At 49.2% G+C, this 27,223-nt stretch overlaps 1 protein-coding gene across 6 annotated transcripts in view; it reads left to right on the top strand.

Annotated features, from left to right (window-relative positions):
• The window catches only part of DLGAP2 (DLG associated protein 2), a 779,475-nt gene that overhangs the window by 646,639 nt on the left and 105,613 nt on the right, over nt 1-27,223 (top strand). For all 6 annotated transcript variants that reach the window (XM_032329112.1, XM_032329109.1, XM_032329110.1 and 3 more), the window contains one exon: nt 15,527-16,590. In XM_032329112.1, the coding sequence (XP_032185003.1) occupies nt 15,527-16,590 (1,064 nt within the window). The remainder of the gene's footprint in view (nt 1-15,526; nt 16,591-27,223) is intronic.

Here is a 27,223-nt window from a genome sequence, read left to right as displayed (position 1 = left end):
ATCTTTAGGGTAAATACCCAATAGTGCAATTGCTGGGTCTTGGGGTAGCTCTATTTTCAACTTTTTGAGGAATCTCCATGCCGTTTCCAGAGTGGCTGCACCAGCTTGCATTCCCACCAAAGGGTTCCCCTTTCTCCGCATCCTCGCCAGCATCTGTCATTTCCTGACTTGTTGATTTTAGCCATTCTGACTGGTGTGAGGTGGTATCTCATTGTGGTTTTGATTTGTATTTCCCTGATGCCGAGTGATGTGGAGCACTTTTTCATGTGTCTGTTGGCCATCTGGATGTCTTCTTTGCAGAAATGTCTGTTCGTGTCCTCTGCCCATTTCTTGATTGGGTTGTTTGTTCTTTGGGTGTTGAGTTTGAGGAGTTCTTTATAGATCCTGGATATCAGTCCTTTGTACTGTCTTTTGCGAATATCTTCTCCCATTCCGTGGGTTGCCTCTTTGTTTTGTTGATTTTCCTTTGCTGTGCAGAAGCTTTTTATCCTCGTGAAGTCCCAATAGTTCATTTTTTCCTTTGTTTCCCTTGCCTTTGGAGACCTGTCCAATAGGAAGTTGGATAGCGCAGATTTTAAATTAAAATGTTTACACAAGGATGGGCAGATGAGCTTCTGTCACCTAAAAGCTGAAAGTTAACTTAATTTTCATTAAACTTTAAGTTTACAAAATGAGGAAGTCATCAATACTACCTTAAAAATTTCTATGAGTTCCTATTTGAAAACTGATTGCTTATGAAATAATTCTCAAAAACCAAATATTTTAGAACAATCATTCTTTTTCTGGATTCTGATATATGCATTTGGGAATTGGCAACAGACGTTTCTGACAGGTTACAAATTTTTGTCAAAGGAAACTGTGAGATAATCATCAAAACCTATGGAAAAGGTAAGAGAGAAAGATTGATTGATTTAAATCAAGGAGCCTCTGTGATTTGCATCAAAGAAAATGTAGGAAGAAGATGTTTGGGGAAAAAATGATAACTGCTCCTGTGAAGGTATGTATTTGTCATGTATTTCACAAGGCAAATATCGTGGGACCAGAAAGAGCCAGAAATGACTTCAGTCTCATGAGTATAATGGGGTTGGGTTTACAACTGGTAGTGATTTCTTCTGTGCTTTGGAAGCCCTTGTTGTGAGAGACAGACTCAAGATCTATCTGAAAGCTATTTATTTGGCTCATGAATAAGAAGTCATTTGATAATTAAGTGCAATTAAGTTGCACATGTGCTCACCGTAAATGCTTCTTTGAAAATATAATGAAATTCCTATAGGACAGAATGGCTGAGTCTGGCTCACATTCACCATCAAAGGCACCTTTGTGTAGCTCTCCTTTTAAATTAGAACTTTGATACTCTGTGCGGAATCAGCCAGAGTAAAAAAAAAAAAAAAAAAGGCTACTTGTGTGTCTTACAAATTGATCATGCTATTGGAACTCCTCGTCCGAGAGCCAGGCTAGGCCCTGAGGCTTCTGTTTTGGGTGGTGTCGTGTGCGTCCAGCAGCAGCCATGCTGCACTGTGGACACAGTCTAAGATGTAACAACGTCCTGAACGTCAGTTGTAATTGTGATTCGAATGGATTCGATCTTCCTTCCAGGCACTTCCATTTCCAAACTGGCCATGGGGTTCCCTTCACCGGAGCCCGTGCTTCGGCCCCATGCGGTCTTTCTCTCACGCCCTCTCTAGTCTAGTCAGGAGGAGGAGATGCTCAGGGCCATCACAGTGGCCCCTGAGTGACAGGTGCATGAGGATTTCAGGGAGACAGGAGCATCAGCGTCCGTGCGGCGGCTGCTGGCAAAGGACAAGAATGTCCTCCCAGGGACAGTGGGAGGCCCCATCACGAGCTGCAGGCCAGGGGGGATGCTGGGACCTGGTCATCATGCCCGGGGACCTGGTCGTCCCACACGGCAGCTCCTGCATGAAGTGCCTCAGCGTCTGAATTTCACGTGACCTGAGAAAGAGGGTGTGGCTTATTCCCTCCACCACCAGGACACGTGCAGTGTCCTCACTCCCCACCCCGCAATGGACCAGAAACCATCACTTATGCCCCAACCCTGAAGACTGGTGGGTCGCAGGGGTCATGGTGCAGGATAACGGCACGTGCGTGGGTCACGGGTCCAGCAGGTGTGCCTGACAGACACTCACATCGTCTTGAGTCCTTGTCCGAGTACGCACAATTGGAAAAACACTGCATATTTGCTTTCCCTTGAGCAAATGTTTCTAAGGTGTGTTTCGCGCACTGTCCCTCATTGTGACTATAGGACCGAGTTGTCTTCGTCTCCTGAGAGAGGCAGGCGTGGTGCAGGGGAGCTGCTGGGTCCTGAGAGTGCTCAGGACCCAGCAGCCCAGCACGGAGGTGGCACATGGCCGGGAGGTGACAGATTCACCTGGGAGGGGTTGGTGGGCATGACAAGGACCATGAGGGTGGCAGGCGAGGACAGCCGTGGTCCTGCTTCCCTGCATTCTAGGCATGAGCCCTCCACATGTGTAAGCCTGGATGGATGGCTGTCCTTCCAGGGGCGGTCACATTGTGACACCTGGGGGCCTCAGCCCGTTCACCCCACTACAGAATTAACCCTTAGGTGAGCATCGGTTCTGGGGCGCCGAGAAAGCACCGCGAGGCGCCAGCTCCTGCGGGTAGGGAGCCGTGCGCACTCCGTGGAAGCGCTGAGCGTCTGGGAAACACCGAAGTCAGGACCGGGGTCCAGCCAGGGCATGAACTCTGCCCAGCCGCTTTAACACGGGAGGGTCACCTTTCTAGGGCAGCGATGTTGTTGTCTGTAAGTTATGGGAGGTGAGTCAGAATGCCCTCCTGGCTGCCCCGTCCCGCTCGCCCCGGGCTCTCGTCTGCACTGCACATCCCTGTCCGTGCACAGGAAGCCCTCGGGGACAGTGATCAGCTTAAGTGCTTGCTTCTCCTACAAGACCATGCGTTTCAGGCCTTGCTTCTTCAGAACAAGGACTGTCTCCTTTACTTTCTGTCCCCAACGCCAGCCACCAAGCATGGTGCCCTGTAGGTGTGGGACATGTGGCTTTCGGGTGTAAGAATGGAGGGATATGTGAGTGAGATAAATGTCCCTAGAAAGACACAGTCTTTCCCGCTCAGAGAAGGCAGAGTTCAGGAACGTTCGGCACGGTTGGGAGGACGTCACTGCAGAGGGTCTTCAGGAATGGTGGTGTCTCGGGAGGCCCGGCAGCCGCACAAAGAAACCCAGGCAGCAAAGGAAGACAGGGTGTCGCCTTGGTTGGGACTCAGGCCGCATGACTTCAGCAGTGGCTGCTCGGAGGGGCACGCGCCCCACGCCAGTCAAGGTCCGGAGGTGGGACCCCGGGCTGGGGGCAGGTGCGGTGGGCTCAGGACTGCCACACGTCCACCGAAGGCAGGTCCCCCACGTCCCCGCGCCGCTCTGCCTCGTCCCTTCCTCCTGTCCGGCCCGTTCGCCTGCTCTTCGCGCTCAGTATTTCTTCCTTTTCTCCCTTCAAAATCCACCCCAAGTACGTGTCTTAGCGGGTGGAAGCCGCTGCAGGGCGCCCCCCACTGCGGCCACCAGCGCTCCGCGGGGTGCAGCCCAGCCCCCCATCACACGCAAAGAGACCAGCCTCGCCCCCTCCACCAACACAGAAGTCCCGGCAACCCGGCCGTAACGGAGCAAAGAGGAACAAAAACATACGAAATTCCCCTTAGATCCCTGGTCTGATTTCCGCGGGGCCCAGCGCGCGGCTTTGAGATGACATCGGACGCGCCGTGAGAGGACTCGGGGCTCTGCATGGCACGGGTGACGGCCCGAACTGGGGAGGCCGTGGGGTGTCACGGTGCCATTTCTTTTCTGGTTATTGGGAGTGCTGGGAGCTGCTCTTCCAGGGATGGGATTTTACCCTCATAATTCAGGCCTCTGTCCTCTGAGAGGAGGCCCCAGGCGTATTCTGCTCGAGCACAGGAAAGAGGACAGCCCCAAACTTTGAAAAGGACCACGCTTTGGGAGAGGGGTGGCCTCCGTGTCCAGCAGGACAGCTGTCCGCAGTCTCTGGCTCGTCCCGCCTGTCGGGAGGGCTCATCAGACCCCTGGATGCATTGCTCACACCCTTGGCAATGACTCCCCAGGCCCCTGCCCTAGCCCCTGGCCGCCAACACCTGCTGTCCATGCCCAAGGCTGGGGTCCCACGAGACTGGTTTCTCCACTCCGCGGTGTTGTGATGTCCGTTCGTGTGGGCCGCGGCTCAGCACCTGGGGTTCAGCATCTCCTAATACTTCGTTGAAGGCATGGGCCCCCCGTTGTGTGTCCGCTTGTCAGCGGCAGACATTTCGGTGCGGTCCGGGGCTGCTGTGGACAACGCGGCTAGGAACACACCCGTCCATGCCTCTCGGCCGGGTGCCGGGGAGATGAACCCTGGCGCCTGTGGCAGCTGTTTACTCTCGTGAGGAGCTGCCCGACGTTTTCCAAAGCAGACGCACCATGTCACGGCCCACCCAGCGGCATATGAGGTGGACTTTGCTGTGTGCTTGTAGCTTCTGTCGCCGTCCGCCTCTGGCACAGACACGGAGTGCATGGGAAGGGCCATAGCACGGTGGTTTCGGGTGCATTTCCCTCACGGCTGGTGATGCCGAGCACCTTTTCACTAACTTAATGGCTCTTAGTGTACCTTCTCGGGCGAAATGTCTGTTCAGCTCGTTGGCCCATTTTTATTTTGGTTATTTCCCTCTTTGTGTAATTGGGGTGTTAGTGTTCTTTATACACTCTAGCTAAAATTTCCTCATCAGATACATATTTGCAAGAAATTTCCCCCATTCTGTGGGTTGCTTTTTCATTTTCTTCGTAGTCTACTTAAAAACACAAAACTTTTTAATTTTAGGAAGTCCATTTTGTCTCTATTTTTTTCCTGTACTTTTGATGGAATATCTAAAAGCCATTTCTAGTTCCCATTACCAAGGAAATACATGCATGTTCTCTTCAAAAAATTTTATAGTTTTATCTCTTGCTTTTAGCTCTCTACACACATCAAGTTCAGTTTTATTTTTTTTAATTTTTTAAATTTTTATTAACATATAATGTATTAGTGTCGCCAATGGTTTATTGATCTTATTGATTCTTTCAAAAAACCAGCTTCTAGTTTCATTGATACGTTCTACTGTATCTCTGGTTTCTACCTCATTGATCTCAGCTCTAATCTTGACGATTTCCCTTCTTATGTGTGCAGTTGGTTTGATTTGTTGTTGATTCTCCAGTTCTTTAAGGTGTAGAGACAGCTGCTGTGTTCCGGATTTTTCCATTTATTTTTGAGGGAGGCTTGGATGGCTATGTATTTCCCCCTTAGGACCGCCATTGCTGTATCCCATAGGTTTTGCACCAAAGAGTCTTCATTCTCATTGGTTTCCATGAATTGTTTCAGTTCTTCCTTGATCTCCTGGGTGATCCAAGCATTCTTAAGCAAGGTGGTCTTTAGCTTCCAGGTGTTTGAGTTCTGTCCGAACTTTTCCTTGTGATTGAGATCCAGTTTCAAACACTGTGATCTGAGAATGTGCAGGGAATAATCTCAGTCTTTTGGTATCGGTTGAGTCCTGATTTGTGACCTAACCAAAGAGGTAAAGGACTGTACTTGAGGAACTACAGAACACTCATGAAAGAAATTGAAGAAGACACAAAAAGATGGAAGATGATTCCATGCTCTTGGATCGGAAGAATAAACATTGTTAAAATGTCTGTACTGCCTAGAGCAATCTATACTTTTAATGCCTTTCCAATCAAAATTCTACCGGTATTCTTCAAAGAGCTAGAGCAAATGATCCTAATATTTGTATGGAATCAGAAGAGACCCCGAATCGCTAAGGAAATGTTGAAAAACAAAAATAAAATGGGGGGCATCACGTTACCTGATTTCAAACTTTTCTACAAAGCTGTGATCACCAAGAGACCATGGTACTGGCATAAAAACAGACATATAGACCAGTGGAACAGAGTAGAGAGCCCAGATATGGACCCTCAACTCTATGGGCAAATAATCTTCAGCAAAACAGGAAAAAATATACAGTGGAAAAAAGACAGTCTCTTCAATAAATGGTGCTGGGAACACTGGACAGCTATATGTAGAAGAATGAAACTCAACCATTCTCTTACACCGTACACAAAGATAAGCTCAAAATGGATAAAAGACCTCAACGTGAGACAGGAATCCATCTGGATCCTAGAGGAGAACATAGGCAGTAATCTCTTCGATAACAGCCACAGCAACTTCTTTCAAGATATGTCTCCAAAGGCAAAGGAAACAAAAGTGAAAATGAACTTGTGGGACTTCATCAAAATCAAAAGCTTCTGCACAGCAAAGGAATCAGTCAAGAAAACAAAGAGGCAACCCACGGAATGGGAGAAGATATTTGCAAATGACAGTACACACAAAAGGTTGATATCCAGGATCTATAAAGAGCTCCTCAAACTCAACACGCACAAAACGGATAATCATATCAAAAAATGGGCAGAAGATATGGACAGACACTTCTCCAATGAAGACCTACAAATGGCTATCAGACACATGAAAAAATGCTCATCATCACTAGCCATCAAGGAGATTCAAATTAAAACCACATTGAGATACCATCTTACACCAGTTAGAATGGCCAAAATTAGCAAGACAGGAAACAACATGTGTTGGAGGGGATGTGGAGAAAGGGGAACCCTCTTCCACTGTTGGTGGGAATGCCGGTTGGTGCAGACTCTTTGGAGAACAGTGTGGAGATTCCTCAAGAAATTAAAAATAGAGCTTCCCTATGACCCTGCCACTGCACTCCTGGGTATTTACCCCAAAGATACAGATGGAGTGAAAAGAAGGGCCATCTGTACCCCAATGTTTATAGCAGCAATGGCCACGTTCACCAAACTGTGGAAAGAACCAAGATGCCCTTCAACGGACGAATGGATAAGGAAGATGTGGTCCATATACACTATGGAGTATGATGCCTCCATCAGAAAGGACGAATACCCAACTTTCATAGCAACATGGACGGACAGGACTGGAAGAGATTATGCTGAGTGAAATAAGTCAAGCAGAGAGAGTCAATTATCATATGGTTTCACTTACTTGTGGAGCATAACAAATAGCATGGAGGACATGGGGACTTAGAGTGGAGAAGGGAGTTGGGGTAAATTGGAAGCGGAGGTGAACCATGAGAGACTATGGACTCTGAAAAACAATCTGAGGGGTTTGAAGGGGCGGGGGGGAGTGGGAGGTTGGGGGAACCAGGTGGTGGGTATTGAGAGGGCACAAATTGCATGGTGCACTGGGTGTGGTGCGAAAATAATGAATACTGTTACACTGAAAAAATTAAAAATTTTTAAAAAATTAAAAGAGGAAAGAGGAAACATTAAAAATAGAATAAGAAAAAAATGAAATTAAAAAAGTTTAACTTAGGTTAAAAGATCATGGAAAAAAGACATGAATTCTATACGTTGCTTTCCCCTAGCTCAGAACTTCTTTAAGTTAGGCTTGTGTGCTCCGCTGCTCCCCCGCTTGCTGGAGCCGGCCCCTCCCCCCCGCGGTCTATCTTCCTGTGGCCTCGGATTCACTTCTCCACACATCCTACCTTCCAAAAAGTGGTCGATTTTCTGTTTCTAGAATTGCTACTCTTCTCTTCTATCTCCTACTGAGTTTGTGGGTGTTCAGAGTGGTTTGATACCCATCTAGCTGATCTCCTGGGACCTGACGCTTTGATACCCATCTAGCTGATCTCCTGGGACCTGACCTACTTCTCTGCCATCTTGCTTCCTCCCCCAAGTTCAGTTTTACATATGGTGGAAGGTACGGAGTACAACTTCGTTCTTTTCACCCGGATATCTGGTTTTCCCTGGACCATTTATAAAAGGCTATTCTGTTAATGCTGTTGGTACTCTCATCAGAAATGAACCAGCCATAGATGTGTGGGTTTCTGTCTGGACCCTCAGCTCATCTGTGGGCCGCGTGCCCAGCCCTGTGGTCGTGTGCCCTGCTCTCACCACTGTAGCTTCAGAGTACATTCTAGAACAGGACTTTGAGTCCTCCAACTTTGTTCTTCTTTTGCACATTGTTTTGGCTATATGGGACTTATTGCATTTCCTTATCGATTTGAGGATTGGTTTTTCCAGTTCTGCAAAAAAGCTAGCTGGAATTTTGACAGGCATTCTGTTGAATCTCTAGGTAACTTTGGCTAATTTCAAAACCATAAAATAACAAGTTGTCTATCCATGAACCCAGGATGTCTTTCCACGTATTTAAGTTTTTAATTTCTTTGACAGTGTTTTCTAGTTTTCAGGATACAAATCTTTCATTTCCTTGGTTGGATGTAGTCCTATGTCTTTTTTTTCTTTTAGGTACTTTTGTGAATGGAGTTGTTTTCCTCATTCATTTTTGGATTGTGTATTTTCTGGGCCGTAGAAACACATTGGATTTTTTTTAATCTTGTAACCTACAACTTTGCTGAATTCATTTATTACCTCAAAGAGCTTTCCTGTGGATTGTCTGGGATTTTTGTCTATACAGTAGTGTGTCATCTGCAAATAGAGACACTTCTCCTCATCTTATGTGAATGTCTTATTTCTTCTCTTTTTTTTTTAATTTATTTTTTTAATTTATTTTTTATTTTCAGCACAACAGTATCATTATTTTTTCACCACACCCAGTGTTCCATGCAATCCATGCCCTCTCTAATACCCACCACCTGGTACCCCAACCTCCCACCCCCTGCCCCTTCAAACCCCTCAGATTGTTTTTCAGAGTCCATAGTCTCTCATGGTTCACCTCCCCTTCCAATTTCCCCCAACTCCCTTCTCCTCTCCATCTCCCCATGTCCTCCATGCTATTTGTCATGCTCCACACATAAGTGAAACCATATGATAACTGACTCTCTCTTCTTGACTGATTTCACTCAGCAGAATCTCTTCCAGTCCCGTCCATGTTGCTACAAAAGTTGGGTATTCGTCCTTTCTGATGGAGGCATCATACTCCATAGTGTATATGGACCACATCTTCCTTATCCATTCGTCCGTTGAAGGGCGTCTTGGTTCTTTCCACAGTTTGGTGACCGTGGCCATTGCTGCTATAAACATTGGGGTACAGATGGCCCTTCTTTTCACGACATCTGTATCTTTGGGGTAAATACCCAGGAGTGCAATGCTTGTTTCTTCTTCTTATGTAACTGCTCTGGTTAGAACTTCCAGTTCATTGTTGAGCGGCAGCAGCAAAAGCCAGCAAGTCTCTCTTCCTGCTCTTCTCAGGAAGGAACCTCTCAGTCTTTCACCGCTGAGTGTGAGGAGAGCCGGAGTTTTTTATATAAATACCTTTATTGTGTTGAGAAAATTCTCCTGTATTCCTACTTTTCTGAGTGTTCTTATCATGAAAGCCTGTTTAATTTTGTCAAATGCCTTCTCTGCATCAGCTGAATTGGTCACATGTTTTTGCCCTTTGTCCTCTTAGTCTGTTGTAATATACTCGTTTTTGTATGTTAAGGCACCTTTGCGTTCCCAGGATAAACCCACCTGGCCATGGTATATAATTCTTCTCACATGCTGCGGGGTTGGGTTTGCTGGTACATTGTTAGCACTTTGCATCTGTATTTATAAAGGCTATTGGTCTGTAATTTCTTTACCCATGATGTCTTTATCTGGTTTCCATATTAGCTTATGGTGGGCTCCTGGAAATGAGCTAGGAAGTGTTCCCTCCTCTTCAACCTTTTGGAAGAGTGAGAAGGATTGGAATTCATTTTCCTTTAAATGTTTGACAGAACCCACCAGTGAAGCCATCTGGTTCTGGTCTCTTCTTTGTTTGGAACTTTGATTCCTAATTCAGTCTTCTTATTGTTATTGGTCTGATCAGATTTTCTATTTCTTCTGGAAATAATTTCTGGGTTTCCACAAATTCATCCATTTCTTCTAGGTTGTCTACAGTTGTCATATTATCATAATCATTTTATTTATGTCATCAGTGGTGGTCAATTTTATTGATTTTTTAAAAAACCAACTTTTGGTTTCGTTGATTCCCTGCATCGCGCCATCTGTCTCTGCTCTCGGCTTTCCCGTCTCCTTCCACCTCTGGCTACACACTTGCTTTGGTTTTGTTCTTCTAATCTGTGTAGATTTTAAGATCAGCTCTTAATTTCTACAAAGAAGCCAGCTGTGATTTGACAGGAATTGTGTGGAGTCTGCAGATCAATTTGGAGAGTGTTTGCCCCTTAGTTAAGTTGTCTTCAGTCCATGAGTAAGGGACACCCATCCATTTGCCCAGAACGTCACCGACTCCTCCCACTGTGTTCTGTGGTGGCCAGCATACCCATATTGGAGTCTTTGGTGAAATTTTTGAGGAAACTTTTTGTTAATGGGGCTTCTTGACGTACGGTGGGACACGTCTTTTATGCCTTCACACAGTAAATAAAGGAATAGGGCCCCACGGCTATTTCTTACCATATTCCCCAGCCTGTGCGTGTGTTCTGAGGTCCCACCAGGAGCCACCCGGGGGGGGGGGGTAGCAGGAAGAACGGGTCGGTGGGGAGTGTGTGCAAGAGGAAGGCGGCAGAAAAGGGGAGCCAAGACAACTCCAGGGACAAAGCAGGGGCCCCTCGCAATTCTGCACAGGGCAGAAGAATTGTCAGAAAGTTTAGCTACGGTGGGAAAGCATATAGTAGCAGAGTGGATTTTGTCCAGCACGCAGCTCCACAGCCCGCTCACCGTCTGTGCAGTGCAGTGTTGTCTCGTGCAGTTTGCTTTTGACTGTTCGCTCCCACCTGTGGATTTTCCTGTGGGGGGGCAGCAAGAGCAGTGACAGAGACAGTGAAGGGTCTGTCCCCATGGGCAGATAAACTCGGGTGAACGTGCGAAGTAAAATAAGATGAAACCTGAGAGGGAGGCAAACCATAAGAGAAAAGTGAGGGTCTCTGGAGGAGAGGCGGTGGGGCGGCGGGGCGGCTGCGGGACGGGCACTGAGGAAGGCAAGTGATGGGAGGGGCCCTGGGCCTTCTATGAGGCGCACTGACCTCTACCTCCGAAACTAATAATGCACTCTATGTTAACTAATTGAGTTTACATATGTTTTAAAAAGGATAGTCAAAAATTAAAATGAAATTAAAAATAAATAAAAAATTTTTACAAAGGAAGTGCAGATGGGGGGCTCACCTGAGTTAGGTGAACCGCAGGCCGAGGGAGACCCAGCGGGTGTCCTTAGTGGGGCAGGACCTCAGGGTGCCTGCCGTGGGGGCGGGGGGCACAGCACCCGTGACTACACCCTCCAGGGCTAGGGTGCACGCACACTTCCACGCTTTCTCAAAAACCAGGGACTGGGTCCATTGCCACAGTGTGTGCCCAGCCTGGTTGGCTCATGCTAGGGCTTAGTGTGGAACCTCCAGCCCAGTTTAATGAGAAAGAGCCCCTGGGGCCCCCCACACCACAGTCCCCCAGCCCTCAGCAGCTGGTGCTGGCAGCAGGCCACACGGAGCTGCACACTGGGGTCCGTCCAGCTCTGAGGCTGTGTGCGTGTGTGTGTTTGGGCAAATGTGTGTGTGCCCTTCCCGCCTGGGCTTCCCCACGGCGTGTGGGGAAGCACCACCTCCCAGCACACAGCGCCCACACAGAGACCGCTCCAGACATGTTAGCGTACTTTTAAGTTCTTATCTCTATGCTGAAAACACAGCTTTTAGAACCGGCACTCTGAAATCCAACAGTGAAGTGGACCTCCGCGTTCTAGCTTGGATTTGGGGAGACGGTTAGTGGATGAGGATATTGCTGTTTTCTCTTGCTTCAGAACAAAATACAGTGTCGTGAGTAGCTAGAAATAGGGCGCTAAGGTGCCTTCCACATTCGGGGCCTGTCACCCCACTTCCACAGAGAAACCACCAGCGCGAAGTATTTATTCTGTGTCATGTTGACTTTAAAAACAAACAAACAAACAAACACCGCTGAGAGCCCCAGTCCTTGGGACACATCCCAGCATTGCCGTTATTTACACGCCTTATTCTCCTGTTGCTGCTGTTAGCGTCTTACGTTTCGGAGGCCGTGGATCTGTTTCTACACGTGCACCAGGCTGCTCAGTCCTGCAGTGGAGAAAAGGCAGTGGGCTCCCGACGCGCCGCACCATCAGATTTAATTCATTTCAACTAAACTTGTATCTTTCGTATGGTTCTTTTATGTCGCCACATTCAAAATGTAACTTCAAGGCCAAACATTAGGCAGAAATAGGATACGTGAGTGGGACAGTAATGGTCTCGCTTTTTAATATGGAGGAAGATTAGAATTGTATTAAATTATCTGCTAATGGAAAAATAAAGTAAAAGATAATAGGCTGACAACGTATGCCGCTAGAGCGTCTGGATTACAGCACGTAGTTTTGCTATTTATCAACTGGATATTGAATTTCCTTTGAAAACTTGCTTTTAATTATATTAAAATATAGTATAACTCAAGTATCCCCTCCTAACGTATTAAAGTGCTCCGGCTATAGTTTACCCGCGGAGAAAGGAAAATGCCGGGCGCTCTCCCGGGGGAGCCCCTCCAACTAGGGAAGCTGGGCTGTCCTTGGAGATGGGGGTCCCTGCGGGGGAGGCTGTTCAGTGCGAGGACATGCGGGCGAGGTCTCTGTGCTGCCCTTGGGAGGAGACCACCGCACCCGTGCTCGGAGGCCCGTTGCTGCTGCTGCCCTTACTCCAGGGCCAAGCCTGGCCCCTAACTCCTTGGGGGTCAGTGCGATTGTGGCCCTGCCTTGTGAGACACATGAGCGTGTGAGCTGGCCTGGACAGCTGGCAGTCCACAGCCTGCAAGGGGGACCCTTTGAACCCACATCTTGGACTGGGCGTTTGAAAGGAGGTGATGTTTGCTATGAAGATTACTGAGAGGATTGCTTAGAAATACTCTGGGACAAGTCCGGAGTCTCTTGGGTTTCTTAAATGTGTTCCACAATCGCCCGGGCTGTGTGTTTGGGGTCTACTGTGGGGGGCTGGGGGTGGCCCTGTGAGCTCCGTGTACCCCTGACCCCACACCGTAGGTGGCACCTCTCAGGCGAGGGGGACGGAGGGCAGGCGGGTAGGACTGCTTAACCGGCCTGAACTGATGGGAGGGAGTGGTGAAGGGAGGGGGCCCAGGGCCAGGGGGCGGCAGACAGCTTCCTTCCTGAGGAAGTGGGGCACAGGGCCCTCATTGAAGTCCGGCTCCCAACATGTCTGGACCCCAGCCTCCAGGATGGTGACCCGTGGACACTCTCTCTTGATGCTGTCTGGACTGAGGCTGGATTGCCTTGGAGTGGGCCCTGCAGAGTAAATTATTAGAAATAACTCACTGGGAAGGAGCCCACAGCCCACAGCCTCTGCCGGCAAGGAGCCCAGAGGGCAACTATTAGAAATAGGGGCTGTTTTCATTTGATTAAAGCCACACGCACTGGGAACTGGGACAGGTGCAGCAGGGGCCGGCCCACCCGGCCAGCACGCGGTCTGGCTTGTGCTCTGAGCCGGCGCAGAGCCATCACCGAGCCAGCCGTCCCAGGGCAGCCTTGCGTGCCGTTGAGGAGTGAGGACTCCGCGGTAAGCTGTGAGCCTTTGAGCAGGGAGGAACTGGCTGGGGTGTGTGCAGGGGCGCGGGGGGCGGAGAGTAGCTGCTGCTGATGATAAGGACTCAGGGTCTGAGCCAGGGCAGGGGCCTGGGGTGTAGGCGGGGGCAGAGGAGCAGGTGGGAGCACGTGCAGGGCCTGGGGGAGCACTGTCGGGAGAGCACCGGCGCTCTGTCTCCATGTTTCCCAGCCCCGGCCTTTTCCGGGACACCCCGGGGTCCAGAGTCATGGCTCGACAGCTTCAGTGGGCCTCGTGGGGAACGTGGTGTGGGCCATGGAAAGGACCGTAGCCCGGGTCTGTCCGGGGAGCTAGCTGGGCTCCATTTTCCAGAAGCGAACACTGTGCAGTTCCAGCCTGAGGAGGAAGCTGGGGCCCTCTGATGCTGGGTGGGCTCACCCCACAGGCCCTCCCCCAGGTGCCCATTCTCATGGGTCTCCCACCCGTGTCCTGCAGGAGTCGGCCTCCGCATCAGTGTTTCCTGCATGTTATATTGTAGGCGGGCACGTCATGTGGGTGTAGGCATTAGATATGCACACTACATGCACATATGATACACTGTGAGAGCGTCTGCATTTCTTGCGCATGTCATGTGATACACTGTACACGTTTGTTACCTGTGGGTAGATTCATCGTACACACTGTCTGTGCAGATTACTATCCTAACAGTGCTTGAATTCCCAGCATGGTTTACACACACATTGTGCACCACACGGCATATGACACATGCATGCACGCGCTGTACGTAGTACCTGCGTATGACTCTAATAGTCTTTATTTTCTGTATGTATAATATGCGTATTATATACCATATATGCATGTGTGTATGTCCTATGGTGTAACAGAGTCTCTGTTCCTTGCATCTGTGTGGCGACCTTCGGAAGCCAGCTCTGAACTGGGTCTAAAACAGAAAGTGTGGGTCAGCAGGAAACAGGGGTGAAGCCAGAGGCTTCTCTAAGGAATCCTGGAGTCCAGACACTTGGGTTTAATAAACCCAGAACTTGGTCAGTGCTGACCCAAGATAGTTTGAAAGGAGGACACTTACAGTAATAATGGCACAGACAAGGGAGAATGCTCGAGAGTGTGGTCGTCCAGGAACCCTGCCGGGTGCTTAGCCAGTGTCCTGTGGTATGAAAATAATGAGCACGGAAGCATGGGGAGCATGGCGGGCCCACCTGCCCGACCCTCAGAATCACATACCACGTGGTGGCAGAACAGAGGCCCGAACCCCAACGGGCCCATGTCTGGGAATCAGCATCTCACGCCCCACTCAGTCGCCTCCCTAGCCAGACCCCAGCGACCTCGGTGTGAGTGACTCCCAACCACTCATCGAGGCACCGTATTACGTCCCACCGAACCGAACCTTTTTTTCTGTATTGGATAAACTCTTACCATTCAGAACCAAGTATCTGTGATGAAAGGTCAGAACATCCTGGTTTAGTTCTCCTCCTGACCGACTGATGGCCCCAAGAAAACTGCCCCCTCTCCCACTGGGAGACCAGCAGGTGGCTTTGGGCTTTGGGGTTCATAAGTCAGCCTGTAGCACACTGGCGTTTGGAGGAATGTTACTAAGTAAATACAAGGTGCTACTTTGTAAACTTCTTAACGGGAGCCACAATACACAAATCTGATTGAAATGTAACTCATTTCCCCCCACAAAGCCTGTATCTGTTGAACACCACAAAATCTTGCTGTCCAGAGGCTGATGCATCTACCCAGCAATGCATATTTGGCCATGTAGACTAGAATATTTGGCCGCATAGACTAGAACAACTGGGAGTATCGGAGTCGGTGCTTCTTCATAGGCGCATGCTTCGGAGCAGTCAGTGTGGTATGAAAATAATGAGTACCTGCCCGGATGCCCAAAAATGACCCCCAGTTACCAGATAAGACAGTTCTGCATGGGGTGTCCCACACGTAAGTAAGGGTTTGGTTGCTGTCCCCGCCTCATCTTAAATGGCTTTCTGTGCTCTCTCAACAGACCAGCAGTACTCATGGTCCCCAACGCAGCACTTCAACGAAGGAAGATATTCCCCTGCTCCTAGGAACATGAAGGGGCTCCCCGGGGGCCGGACTCAGGCACAGTTGTGTTCAGGCCACACCTGTGGCCTGGCGGCCCCCGAGGACTGTGAGCACGAGCTCCTGCACCATGGGCAGGAGGCGAGGCAGCCCTACCTGCTCAGCCCCGTGGAGAGCTGCCCCATGGACCACCACCGCTGCTCCCCGGGGAGCTCCGTCCACTCCGAGTGCATGATGATGCCCGTGGTGCTGGGTGACCACATGTCCAGCAGCACCTTCCCCAGGATGCACTACAGCTCCCACTACGACACGAGGGACGATTGTGCCGTGTCCCATGCCAGCAGCAGGGTCAACCGCATCCCGGCCAACCTTCTGGACCAGTTTGAGAAGCAGCTGCCTCTGCACCGGGACGGCTTCCACACGCTGCAGTACCAGAGGACGTCCACGGCCGCTGAGCAGCGCAGCGAGAGCCCAGGGAGGATCCGACACCTCGTGCACTCTGTGCAGAAACTCTTCACCAAGTCCCACTCCCTCGAGGGCTCTTCCAAGAGCAACGTGAACGGCACCAAGGGTGACAGTCGGGTGGAGGACCAGCACCACGGCCACCACCCAAAGCACGGCAAACGGAGTAAAAGCAAGGAGCGGAAGCCAGAGGGCAAGCACAGGTCGGGCACCAGCAGCTGGTGGAGCTCTGACGACAACCTGGACAGTGACAGCACCTGCCGCACGTCCAGCGTGGCCAACAGGCACCACGTGGACCACGTCTCCCACTGCTACCCCGAGGTGCTCCCGGGCCCCTTTGGGGATCTGTCCCTGAAGACGTCCAAGAGTAACAGTGACGTCAAGTGCTCGGCCTGTGAGGGCTTGACCATGACGCCTGACACCAAGTACATGAAACGGAGCTCCTGGTCCACGCTCACTGTGAGCCAGGCGAAGGAGGCTTACCGCAAGAGCTCCCTGAACTTAGATAAGCCCCTGGTCCACCAGGAGGTCAAACCATCCTTGAGGCCGTGCCACTACCTGCAGGTAAGCGGTCTTGGCAGCGGGTGTTGTGCATGGGTGGCCTGGCCTGCTCTGGGAGGGCCTCTGAGTGGCTCCTGGCCCCCTTGAGTCCACAACCCTAAACCCAGCGGGCCGTTTCCAGGTGCCTCTAGGGCCGGATGATGGAGCCACAGAGCAGAGGGGCCTTTGCATAGAGGCAGCTGGCAGGCTACTGGGGCTCTCCTGCAGGACCCGGGAGCAGCAGCTCGAAGTCTATAAAAGGCCGGAGCGCGTGGTCAGGGGGCAGCACGGACCTGGCCCTCTGGGCTGGGTGTTACCCACTCCACCCAGGGCCAGAATAATCGGAGATGGGCGGATGGCTGCTGGGCATCCTGTGGGGTGCTTTTCTGTGACCCCACACCTCTGCCTGCCCATCACACCGTGGCTGAGCACACCCGGGAAGCTTCCACTTCATTCACGGATGCCTCTGCTGTGACTTCCAGGAGCTCACACCGCTGTTGGCAAAGCTTACAGGTGTGAAGGTTTTCTTCAATATATGTAGAATTTGTGTTAAGGTCACAGTCCTCCGTACATGCCGAAGCAGGAGTGATGCTTCTCAATGCTGGCCGTGTCTCCGGGCAGTCGGTTCCTGGCACAGACGGGTGCCTGCGACCCTTTCCAGCAGGCGGGCAGGCGCCGAGATCCAGGGCCCATCCTGGCACATTGTCTGGAAGCTGGCCATTCTGTCTGGAAAGGAAACACAACCCAAATTGCTTTCACAGGCAGAGTTACTCCAAGGTGCAAATTGATAGCTGGGTGAAATACTTTTATAGCAATGGGGGAGGTGTAAATGTTGCTTGTGGTCAGCGAGCCCCAACCCTGCACAAATATAAAATGTCTACCTGCCCCCATCTAGAGGAATTAGACAGACTTGGGGTGCACTCAGGTCCTGCCTGGAGAAGCACACTCTACTGCTGCCCACTGCTTGTGCCCACAAAGCTCCCACTGCCATGTTGGGCCCCTGGGTGGCTGCCTGCAGAACCTGCCCCTTTCCAGGACTTGGCTTCTAGCACACGCCCCCATGCGGCCGCACATCCTGGTGCTTCTGCCCGTTCTTCCCGTGACCACACACGCTGTCTCTGTCCTCCAGCCTCTGTTCTGAATTCCTTTTATTCATGGAGAATATCAGCCCTTACAAAGGGAAATGTGTACTAGAATGACCACACATGCTCAGCATGCATTCAGGGAGGCTCCGTTCCAGGCCGGTCTGGTCACCTCCATGCCTCACCCCTATCCCCTGTGGCTTAGGTGGGGAGAAATCCAGCCTCCAAGTAAGCTGGTGTGTGTTTACCTCTCAAAGACCCCCATTGGACTCTTGGCCTTAAAACGTCAATGTGCTCCCTGCCTCGGACACTAATCATCACAACCCTGTAGGGCTTTCACGGATTCAGTCAACATTCCACTTTCCCGACTTCTCACGACATCTATTTTTTTTTTTAACTTTTTTAGTTAACATATAATGTATTATTAGCCCCAGGGGTACAAGTCTGTGAATCATCAGGCTTACATACTTCACAGCACTCACCATAGCACATGCCCTCCCCAGTGTCCATCACCCAGCCACCCTCTCCCTCCCCACCAACCCCCAGCAACCCTCAGTTTGTTTTGTGAGATTAAGAGTCACTTATGGTTTGTCTCCCTCCCAATCCCATCTTGTTTCATTGATTCTTTTCCTACCCCCCAAGTTCCCCACGTTACATCTCCACTTCCTCATATCAGGGAGATCATATGATAGTTGTCTTTCTCTGATTGACTTATTTCACTCAGCATAATACTCTGTAATTCTATCCACATCACGGAAAATGGCAAGATTCCATTTCTTTTGATGGCTGCATAGTATTCCATTCTGTATATATACCACATCTTCTTTATCCATTCATCTGTTGATGGACATCTAGGTTCTTTCCATAGTTTGGCTCTTGCGGATATTGTTGCTATGAACATTGGGGTGCACGTGCCCCTTCGGATCACTACGTTTGTATCTTTAGGGTAAATACCCAGTAGTGTGATTGCTGGGTCATAGGGTAGCTCTATTTTCAACTTTTTGAGGAACCTCCATGCTGTTTTCCAGAGTGGCTGCACCAGCTTGCATTCCCACCAAGAGTGTAGGAGGGTTCCCCTTTCTCCGCATCCTCGCCAGCATCTGTCATTTCCTGACTTGATGATTTTAGCCATTCTGACTGGTGTGAGGTGATATCTCATTGTGGTTTTGATTTGTATTTCCCTGATGCCGAGTGATATGGAGCACTTTTTCATGTGTCTGTTGGCCATCTGGATGTCTTCTTCACAGAAATGTCTGTTCATGTCCTCTGCCCATTTCTTGATTGGATTCTTTGTTCTTTGGGTATTGAGTTTGCTAAGTTCTTTATAGATTTTGGACACTAGCCCTTTATCTGATATGTCGTTGGCAAATATCTTCTCCCATTCTGTCAGTTGTCTTTTGATTTTGTTGACTGTTTCCTTTGCTGTGCAAAAGCTTTTGATCGTGATGAAGTCCCAATAGTTCATTTTTGCCCTTGCTTCCCTTGCCTTTGGCGATGTTCCTAGGAAGATGTTGCTGTGGCTGAGGTCGAAGAGGTTGCTGCCTGTGTTCTCCTCAAGGATTTTGATGGATTCCTGTCTCACATTGAGGTCCTTCATGCATTTTGAGATTATTTTGTGTGTGGTGTAAGGAAATGGTCCAGTTTCATTCTTCTGCATGTGGCTGTCCAGTTTTCCCAACACCATTTGTTGAAGAGTCTGTCTTTTTTCCTTTGGACATTCTTTCCTGCTTTGTCAAAGATTAATTGACCACAGAGTTCAGGGTCTATTTTTGGGCTTTCTATTCTGTTCCATTTATCTATGTGTCTGTTTTTGTGCCAGTACCATACTGTCTTGGTGATGACAGCTTTGTAATAGAGCTTGAAGTCTGGAATTGTGATGCCACCAACTTTGCCTTTCTTTTTCAACATTCCTCTGGCTATTCAAGGTCTTTTCTGGTTCCATATAAGTTTAAGGATTATTTGTTCCATTTCTTTGAAAAAAGTTGATGGTATTTGATAGGGATTGCATTAAACGTTTAGATTGCTTTAGGTAGCATAGACATTTTCACAATATTTGTTCTTCTAATCCATGAGCATGGAACGTTTTTCCATTTCCTTGTGTCTTCCTCAATTTCTTTCATGAGTACTTTATAGTTTTCTGAGTGCAGATTCTTTGCCTCCTTGGTTAGGTTTATTCCTAGGTATCTTATGGCTTTGGATGCAATTGGAAATGGGCTTGACTCCTTAATTTTCTTTCTTCTGTCTTACTGTTGGTGTAGAGAAATGTAATTGATTTTATATCCTGACACTTTAATGAATTCCTCTACAAGTTCTAGCTGATTAGGAGTGGAGTCTTTTGGGTTTTTCACATAAAGTATCATATCATTTGCCAAGAGTGAGAGTTTGACTACTTCTTTGCCAATTTGGATGCCTTTAATTTCTTTTTGTCTGATTGCTGAGACTAGGACTTTTAGTACTATGTTGAATAGCAGTGGTGATAGTGGAAATCCCTGCCATGTTCCTGATCTTAGGGGGAAAGCTGTTAGTTTTACCCCATTGAGAATGATATTTGCGGTGGGTTTTTCATAGATGGCTTTGATGATATTGAGGTATGTACCCTCTATCCCTACACTTTGAAGAGTTTTGATCAAGAAAGGATGCTGTGCTTTGTCAAATGCTTTTTCAGCATCTGTTGAGAGTATCATATGGTTCTTGTTCTTTTTTTATTAATGTATTGTATCACATGGATTGATTTGCAGGTGTTGAACCATCCTTGCAACCCTGGAATAATTCCACTTGATCTTGGTGAATAATCCTTTTAATGCACTGTTGGATCCTATTGGCTAGTATTTTGGTGAGAATTTTTGCATCCATGTTCTTCAAGGATATTGGTCTGTAATTCTCCTTTTTGGTGGGGTCTTTGTCTGGTTTTGGGATCAAGGTAATGCTGACCTCATAAAATAAGTTTGGAAGTTTTCCATCCACTTCTATTTTTTGGAACAGTTTCAGGAGAATAGGTATTAGTTACTTTTTTAAATGTTTGGGAAGCCTTCTGGCCCTGGGCTCTTGTTTGTTGGGAGATTTTTGATGACTGCTTCAACCTCTTTACTGGTGATGGGTCTGTTCAGATTTTCTAATCTTCCTGATCCAGTTGTGGTAGTTTATCTGTCTCTAGGAATGCATCCATTTCTTCCAGATTGTCAAAATTGCTGGTGTAAAGTTGCTCATAATATGTTCTTATAATTGCTTGTATTTCTTTGGTGTTGGTTGTGATCTATCCTCTTTCATTCATGATTTTATAAACTTAGATCCTTTCTCTTTTCTTTTTGGTAAGTCTGGCCAGGGGTTTATCAATCCTATTAATTCCTTCAGAGAACCTGCTCCTAATTTCATTGATTTGTTCTACTTTTTTTGGTTTTTATTTCATTGATTTCTGCTCTGATCTTTATGATTTCCCTTCTCCTACTGGGTTTAGGCTTTCGTTGCTGCTTTCTCCAGCTCCTTTAGGTGTAGGGTTAGGTTGTGTAATTGAGACCATTCTTGTTTCTTGAGAAAGGCTTGCATCACTATATACTTTCCTCTCAGTACTGCCTTTGCTGTGTTCCACAGATTTTGAACTGTTGTGTTTCATTTTAATCTGTTTCTATGAATTTTTTCAATTCCTCTTTAATTTCCTGGTTGACCCATTCATTCTTTAGTAGGATGCTTTTTAGCCTCCCTGTATTTGAGTTCTCCCCAACTTTCCTCTTGTGATTGAGTTCTAGCTTCAGAGCATTGTGGTCTGAAAATATGCAGGGAATGATCCCATCTTTTGGTACCAGTTGAGACCTGATTTGTGACTGAGGATGTGATCTATTCTGGAGAATGTTCCATGTGCACCAGAGAGGAATGTATATTCTGTTGTTTTGGAATGGAATGTTATGAATATAGCTGTGATGTCCCTCTGATCCCGTGTGTCATTTAAAGCCTTTATTTCCTTGTTGATCTTTTGCCTGGATAATCTGTCCATTTCAGTGAGGGGTGTGTTAAAGTCCCCTACTGTTACTATATTATTGTTAATGTGTTTCTTTGATTTTTTTAAAAGATTTTATTTATTTACTTGACAGACAGAGATCAAAAGTAGGCAGAGGCAGGCAGAGAGAGAGGGGGAAGCAGGCTCCCTGCTGAGCAGAGAGCCCGATGTGTGGCTTGATCTTGGGACCCAGAGATCATGACCTGAGCCAAAGGCAGAGGCTTTAACCCATTGAGCCACCCAGGCGCCCCTTTGGTTTTGTTTTTAATTGGTTTATATATTGGCTGCTCCCATGTTAGGGGCATAGATATTTAAAGTTGTTAGATCTTCTTGTTGGACCGACCCTTTGAGTATGATATAATGTCCTTCCTCATCTCTTATTACAGTCTTTGGCTTAAAATCTAATTGATCTGATATAAGGATTGTGACCCCAGTTTTCTTTTGATGTCTATTAGCATGGCAAATTGTTTTCCACCCCCTTACTTTAAATCTGGAGGTGTCTTTGGGTCTGAAATGAGTTTCCTGTAGACAGCATATGAATGGGTTTTTTTTTTTATCCATTCTGATAACCTGTGTCTTTTGATTGGGACATTTAGCCCCTTTACATTCAGGGTAACTATTGAAAGATACGAATTTAGTGCCATTGTATTGCCTGTAAGGTGACTGTTACTGTATATTGTCTCTGTTCCTTACTGATCTACCACTTGTAGGTTCTCTCTTTGCTTAGAGGACCCCTTTCAATATTTCCTGTAGAGCTGATTTGGTGTTTGCAAATTCTTTCAGTTTTTGTTTGTCCTGGAAGCTTTTTATCTCTCTTTCTATTTTCAGTGATAGCCTAGCTGGATATAGTATTCTTGGATGCATGTTTTTCTCATTTAGTGCTCTGACTATATCATGCCAGTTCTTTCTAGCCTGCCAGGTCTCTGTGGATAAGTCTGCTGCCAAACTAATATTTCTACCATTGTATGTTACAGACTTCGTGTTCTGAGCTGCTTTCAGGATTTTCTCTTTGTCACTAAGACTTATAAGTTTTACTATTAGATGACGGGGTGTGGTCCTATTCTTATTCATTTTGAGGCGGGTTCTCTGTGCCTCCTGGATTTTGATGCCTGTTCCCTTTGCCATATTTGGGAAATTCTCTACTATAATTCACTCCGATATACCTTCTGCTCCTCTCTCTCTTCTTCTTCTGGAATCCCAATTATTCTAATGTTGTTTCGTCTTATGGTATCACTTAACTCTCGAATTTTCCCTCATGGTCTAGTAGTTGTTTGTTTCTCTTTTGCTCAGCTTCTTTATTCTCTGTCATTTGGTCTTCTATATCACTAATTCTTTCTTCTGCCTCATTTATCCTAGCAGTGAGAGCCTCCATTTTTGATTGCATCTCATCAATAGCTTGATTTCAGCTTGGTTAGATTTTAGTTCTTTTATTTCTCCAGAAAGGTCTTTTATTTCTCCAAACAGGGTTTCTCTAATATCTTCCATGCCTTTTTTGAACCCAGCTAGCATATTGAGAATCGTCCTTGTGAACTCTAGATCTCACTTATTACCAATGTCCATATTGATTAGGTCCCTAGCCTTTGGTACAGCCTCTTGTTCTTTTTTTGTGGTGAGTTTTTCTGCCTTGTCATTTTACCCAGATAAGAATATATGAATGAGAGAATAAAATACTAAAAGGGTGGCAAAGACTCCAGAAAAATGTACGCTAACCAAATCAGAAGAGACCCCAAATTGGGGGGAGAAGAAAGAGGGTAAAATGAAATTTTAAAAAATTTAAAAATATATGCATATATATATATATATTAGACTGGTGAATAGAACAGAGCCACCCATTTGATTTTTGGTGTATTTTGGTCTCTTAGAAGAAATTACCTCCCTAAATTTTAAAGAAAGAAAAAATATATACACACACACACACACACACACACACACACACAAATAAGCATAAACATGATAAAGGGATAGAATATGTGAATGTGAAAATTTTTAAAAATTCTAAAAAATAAATTGATAAGTTGGTTGGAAAAGGAAGAAAGAAAAAAAAAGCGGAGAGAATTTGCTCAGGCTGCAGACTAGGACAAAGCCCTGTGGTAGATTTAGGGTATATTTTGATCTATTAGAAGCAATTGTATCCCATAATTTTTTTGAAAAAATAAAACCCTATATGTATACAAAAAATAAAGTTAGATAGACTGAAGGATAAAACGTGACTACAATAATGAAGGCTTTAAAAGAATTTTTTAGAAAGGTATTGTTAAGATAAACTAGTTACAAAACATTAAAAGAGGAAAAGGTAAAAATATTAGAATAAAAAAAATTTTAAAAAGTTAATTAACTTTGTAAGCATAAGGGGTCATGGGGGAAAAAGCCATGAATTCTATGCGTTGCTTGCCCCAGTCTCTGGACTTCCGCGGTTCTCCGCTTATCCGCGAGCTCCGTCCGGCCGGATGGTCTTGCTGATCTTCTGGGGGAGGAGCCTGTTGCCGGGATTCTCACGGGTCTTTGCCGGAGGCGGAACTGCGTCGCCCTTGCCGGGGGCGGGGCTACGTCACCTGCTCGGTTCGCGCTCGGGGCTTTTGTTCCCTGCGCGCTCTCCGTAGAGTCCGGAGGACCGGAACAAAGATGGCGGCCGCCGGTCTCTGACTGGAGGAGCCGAGGGCTGGGGTCGCCCCTCAGTGCGGCCTCGGGGTTGATCCGTCAGTCCCTCCGGTCTCCCTGGTCTCCGGCCGCGCTCCGGCTCCCCCGGCTGTGACCGAGCGTCTGTGTCCGGCGCGGCCCGTGTGGAGCCCCCGAACCGGCCGATTGGTGCCGCTCGTCGCCGAGAGGAGGTGAGTGCCCCCGGCTCTGACACTTGTGGGGTCGCGAAGAGCAGTGACCCGCTGTGCCGCGGACCGCGGCGCGGGGCAACCCCGAGCGCGGCGCTCCCTCCTCGGCTCCGTCCGCCGCGGCTTCCCGCTCCCGCACCCGGGCTCCGCGACGCTCGGACACCGCGGTCCTTCCGCGACCCCGCGGGACGCGACCGCGCGGTCCCCGAGGGCCGCACCCGCTCAGCCTCGGGAGCCGGTCGCTGCGGGCGCGGACTCCGCAAGCTCTGGGTTCGTGCTCTGCGGCTGCCCCGCGCCGGGAGCCGCTCGCCCCGCGGCCCGACCTCCGGGGCGCCGGACGCCCGTCCCCGCGGCCCGCCCTCCAGAAGGTCGACGGTCTGGTCCTCGGGCCGCGGCTCTTCTCCGATCTCCCGCTGGGTCTTCGGGCGGTCGGAGCGGTCGGTGACCGTGTAGCTGGTCCCCTGCGACCGGATGGCATCTCAGCGGCTGCTCGCGGCCACCTTGATCCCCCCCCCCCCCAACATCGTTTTAATGGTTTGTCGGGACCTGGATCCCGGTCAGGAATGGAAACAGGCCCATCCATTGGTGCGTCCTCTTTTCTCCTTTTCCTGGCATTCTGCGCACGTGTGTTGCTTGTTGGTCGAGGAGCCGGTTTCGGAGAACGGTGTCCCCCGGTCGGGTCCGTCCACACGGGCATCCTGGTCCAGGAGACTCGTGTTTTGCCGGTGGCTACGGCCCCCAGCTGTGGGCCCCGGTGCTGCGCGTGCATGTGCGTCCACCCTGTGCCTCGCTCCGCGTGCAGGACCTGCTTCCCCCTGCCCTCCCAGAGCCTCCCAGCACCGCTGCTCACGTGCACAGTGGGGTGTGCAGGGGGCGGCCCCAGCAACGGGTGAGCCCCAGAGCCCAGGACATGGACGGTTCTGATGCACATGCCGGCGGAGTGGCGAGGCAGATGGGGTCCATGAGGCGCTGTGTCTCCGTGGACAGACCCACACATGCGCAAAAGCAGGGGTGAGCAGGGATGCAGCTCCGTGCCTGCGTTCCCTCTCCTGCTGTCCTCCGCTGTCACCACAGGGCACGGAGCAAGTAGTTGTGGCCATGACCTCACCGATGCCGCCCTGGTCTTCCCAGGCCAGCTGTCTTGGGGCATCACAGACCCACGTTCAGCCCACGCGCATGTCTTCCCGGGCCGTCGGCATTGAACCTGCAAAACATTAAGATTTCACAAACATAGATCTTAGCCATGGCCACAAGATGGGAAGAGGAGGAATTTGTCTGTGGACCTCCGAGAATTAGATTGAAAAGACAAGAAGGGAGGAAGAAATGCTTCTAACTTCTGGTTGCTTCTTTCTCACTGAAGACGGGATGGCCGGGGGCCGAGCCAAAGAGCCGCTCGTTACCCACCTTCGGTTCGCACAGTGCACAGCCCGCACAGTGCACAGCCCGCACAGTGCAGGAAGTATTCTTGCTGAAGCAGGTCGGAGCAGATGGCAGACAGGGTTGAAAGAAAATCAGGACACATTTTAGTCTCTGAAATGGCTCATTTTCCCATTTTCTCCCTCTGCCGACAAAGCATCTCAGGTCAAACTTTAGATGAATGTCATGTGCTTGAGAGCTGATGATGGCCCTGAGCTCAGGGAGCTCCCGGTGCACCAAGATGGGAGGGGCCTCTGGCCCCAGGGGTGGGGTTGTGGGATATGTCAGGTGCACCTGCCTCTCAGGCAGGAACGTGGCTCTGTGGTCCCCTGACCATGGACCTACCGCCCCCATTGCTCCTCAGGTCTCAGGTCCCCCTCAACCCACTTTCACCTCTCTCGGTTGTCTTTACCTGCCTTCTGGTCCATCCTGGTGACCCTGTGGTTTTTTCCCAGCGTACTGACGCTGTGGCCTCGAAGCCACCATCTCGCCCAGTGCCTAATAGGCAGCAGTCCCATGCTGACACGGCTGGAAGCCGTGGGAAGCAGCAGGCGTGCCGTGGAGCCGTCCGAGCGTGGCTGGGGGCTACCAGTCCCCAGCATGCACCATCAGCAGACAGAGTGGCCAGGGAGCTACATACTCTTCCATTTGCCGCAGACAACAGGGCTTCTGGAAAATGCCACATTTCCTGATTTCCTATACTCCCAGGTTGTGTCTGTGATCTAGGAAAACCACCATCTTTTACCGAGACGGCTTGTTTACTATCTCTGCACAAAGTGTTTGAAAGGGGCCCCGGCAGACGAACAGCCGTGGCTGTGAGCTTCCCTGCGACTCAGCGGTGAAAGGGCCACCGCGGCCCCGGGCTGAGGGTGTGCGTTACCGTGGGGACATGGCTGCCTCCGACCCTCCACCCCGGTTCTGTCCTCATCTTCTGCCTGGTGGGCACACCACTCGCCAGTCTGTGCCTCAGTCCGTCCGTGCTGCTGTCTCTGACCTGCACACCCCGTGGGCTTCAGGCTGGGTGGCCGCTGACCCGTCCCTGCTGTGTGTGCTCCCTCACTGGCAGCTGGGCAGACGCTCCACTGAGACTGCGCTCGGGGACCGCCAGTTCACCTGTCCAGTGACCAAGTGCCGGACGCTTGGAAGCCATGAACAGAAGCTACTCCAATGTCCCCTGGACAAAGGAATAGTGTTGGCCCCTGTGTTCTCATGGAGCCCCTGCGTCCTCAGGAGGCTGGGGTTCCGGAAGTCAGCAATCTGACAGACGTCCCAGAGAGCCCGTCAGCATCAGGAGAAGAGGGAGAGACGTGAGCGATGTGGCCAGGGGAGGAGGCCTGGGCCCG

This window comes from Mustela erminea, chromosome 21, assembly GCF_009829155.1.
Source record: "Mustela erminea isolate mMusErm1 chromosome 21, mMusErm1.Pri, whole genome shotgun sequence".
In the NCBI taxonomy this organism is placed as follows: Eukaryota; Metazoa; Chordata; class Mammalia; order Carnivora; family Mustelidae; genus Mustela; species Mustela erminea.
Note: the sequence above shows the minus strand (reverse complement) of the source record. Positions and strands in the feature narration are given on the sequence as shown.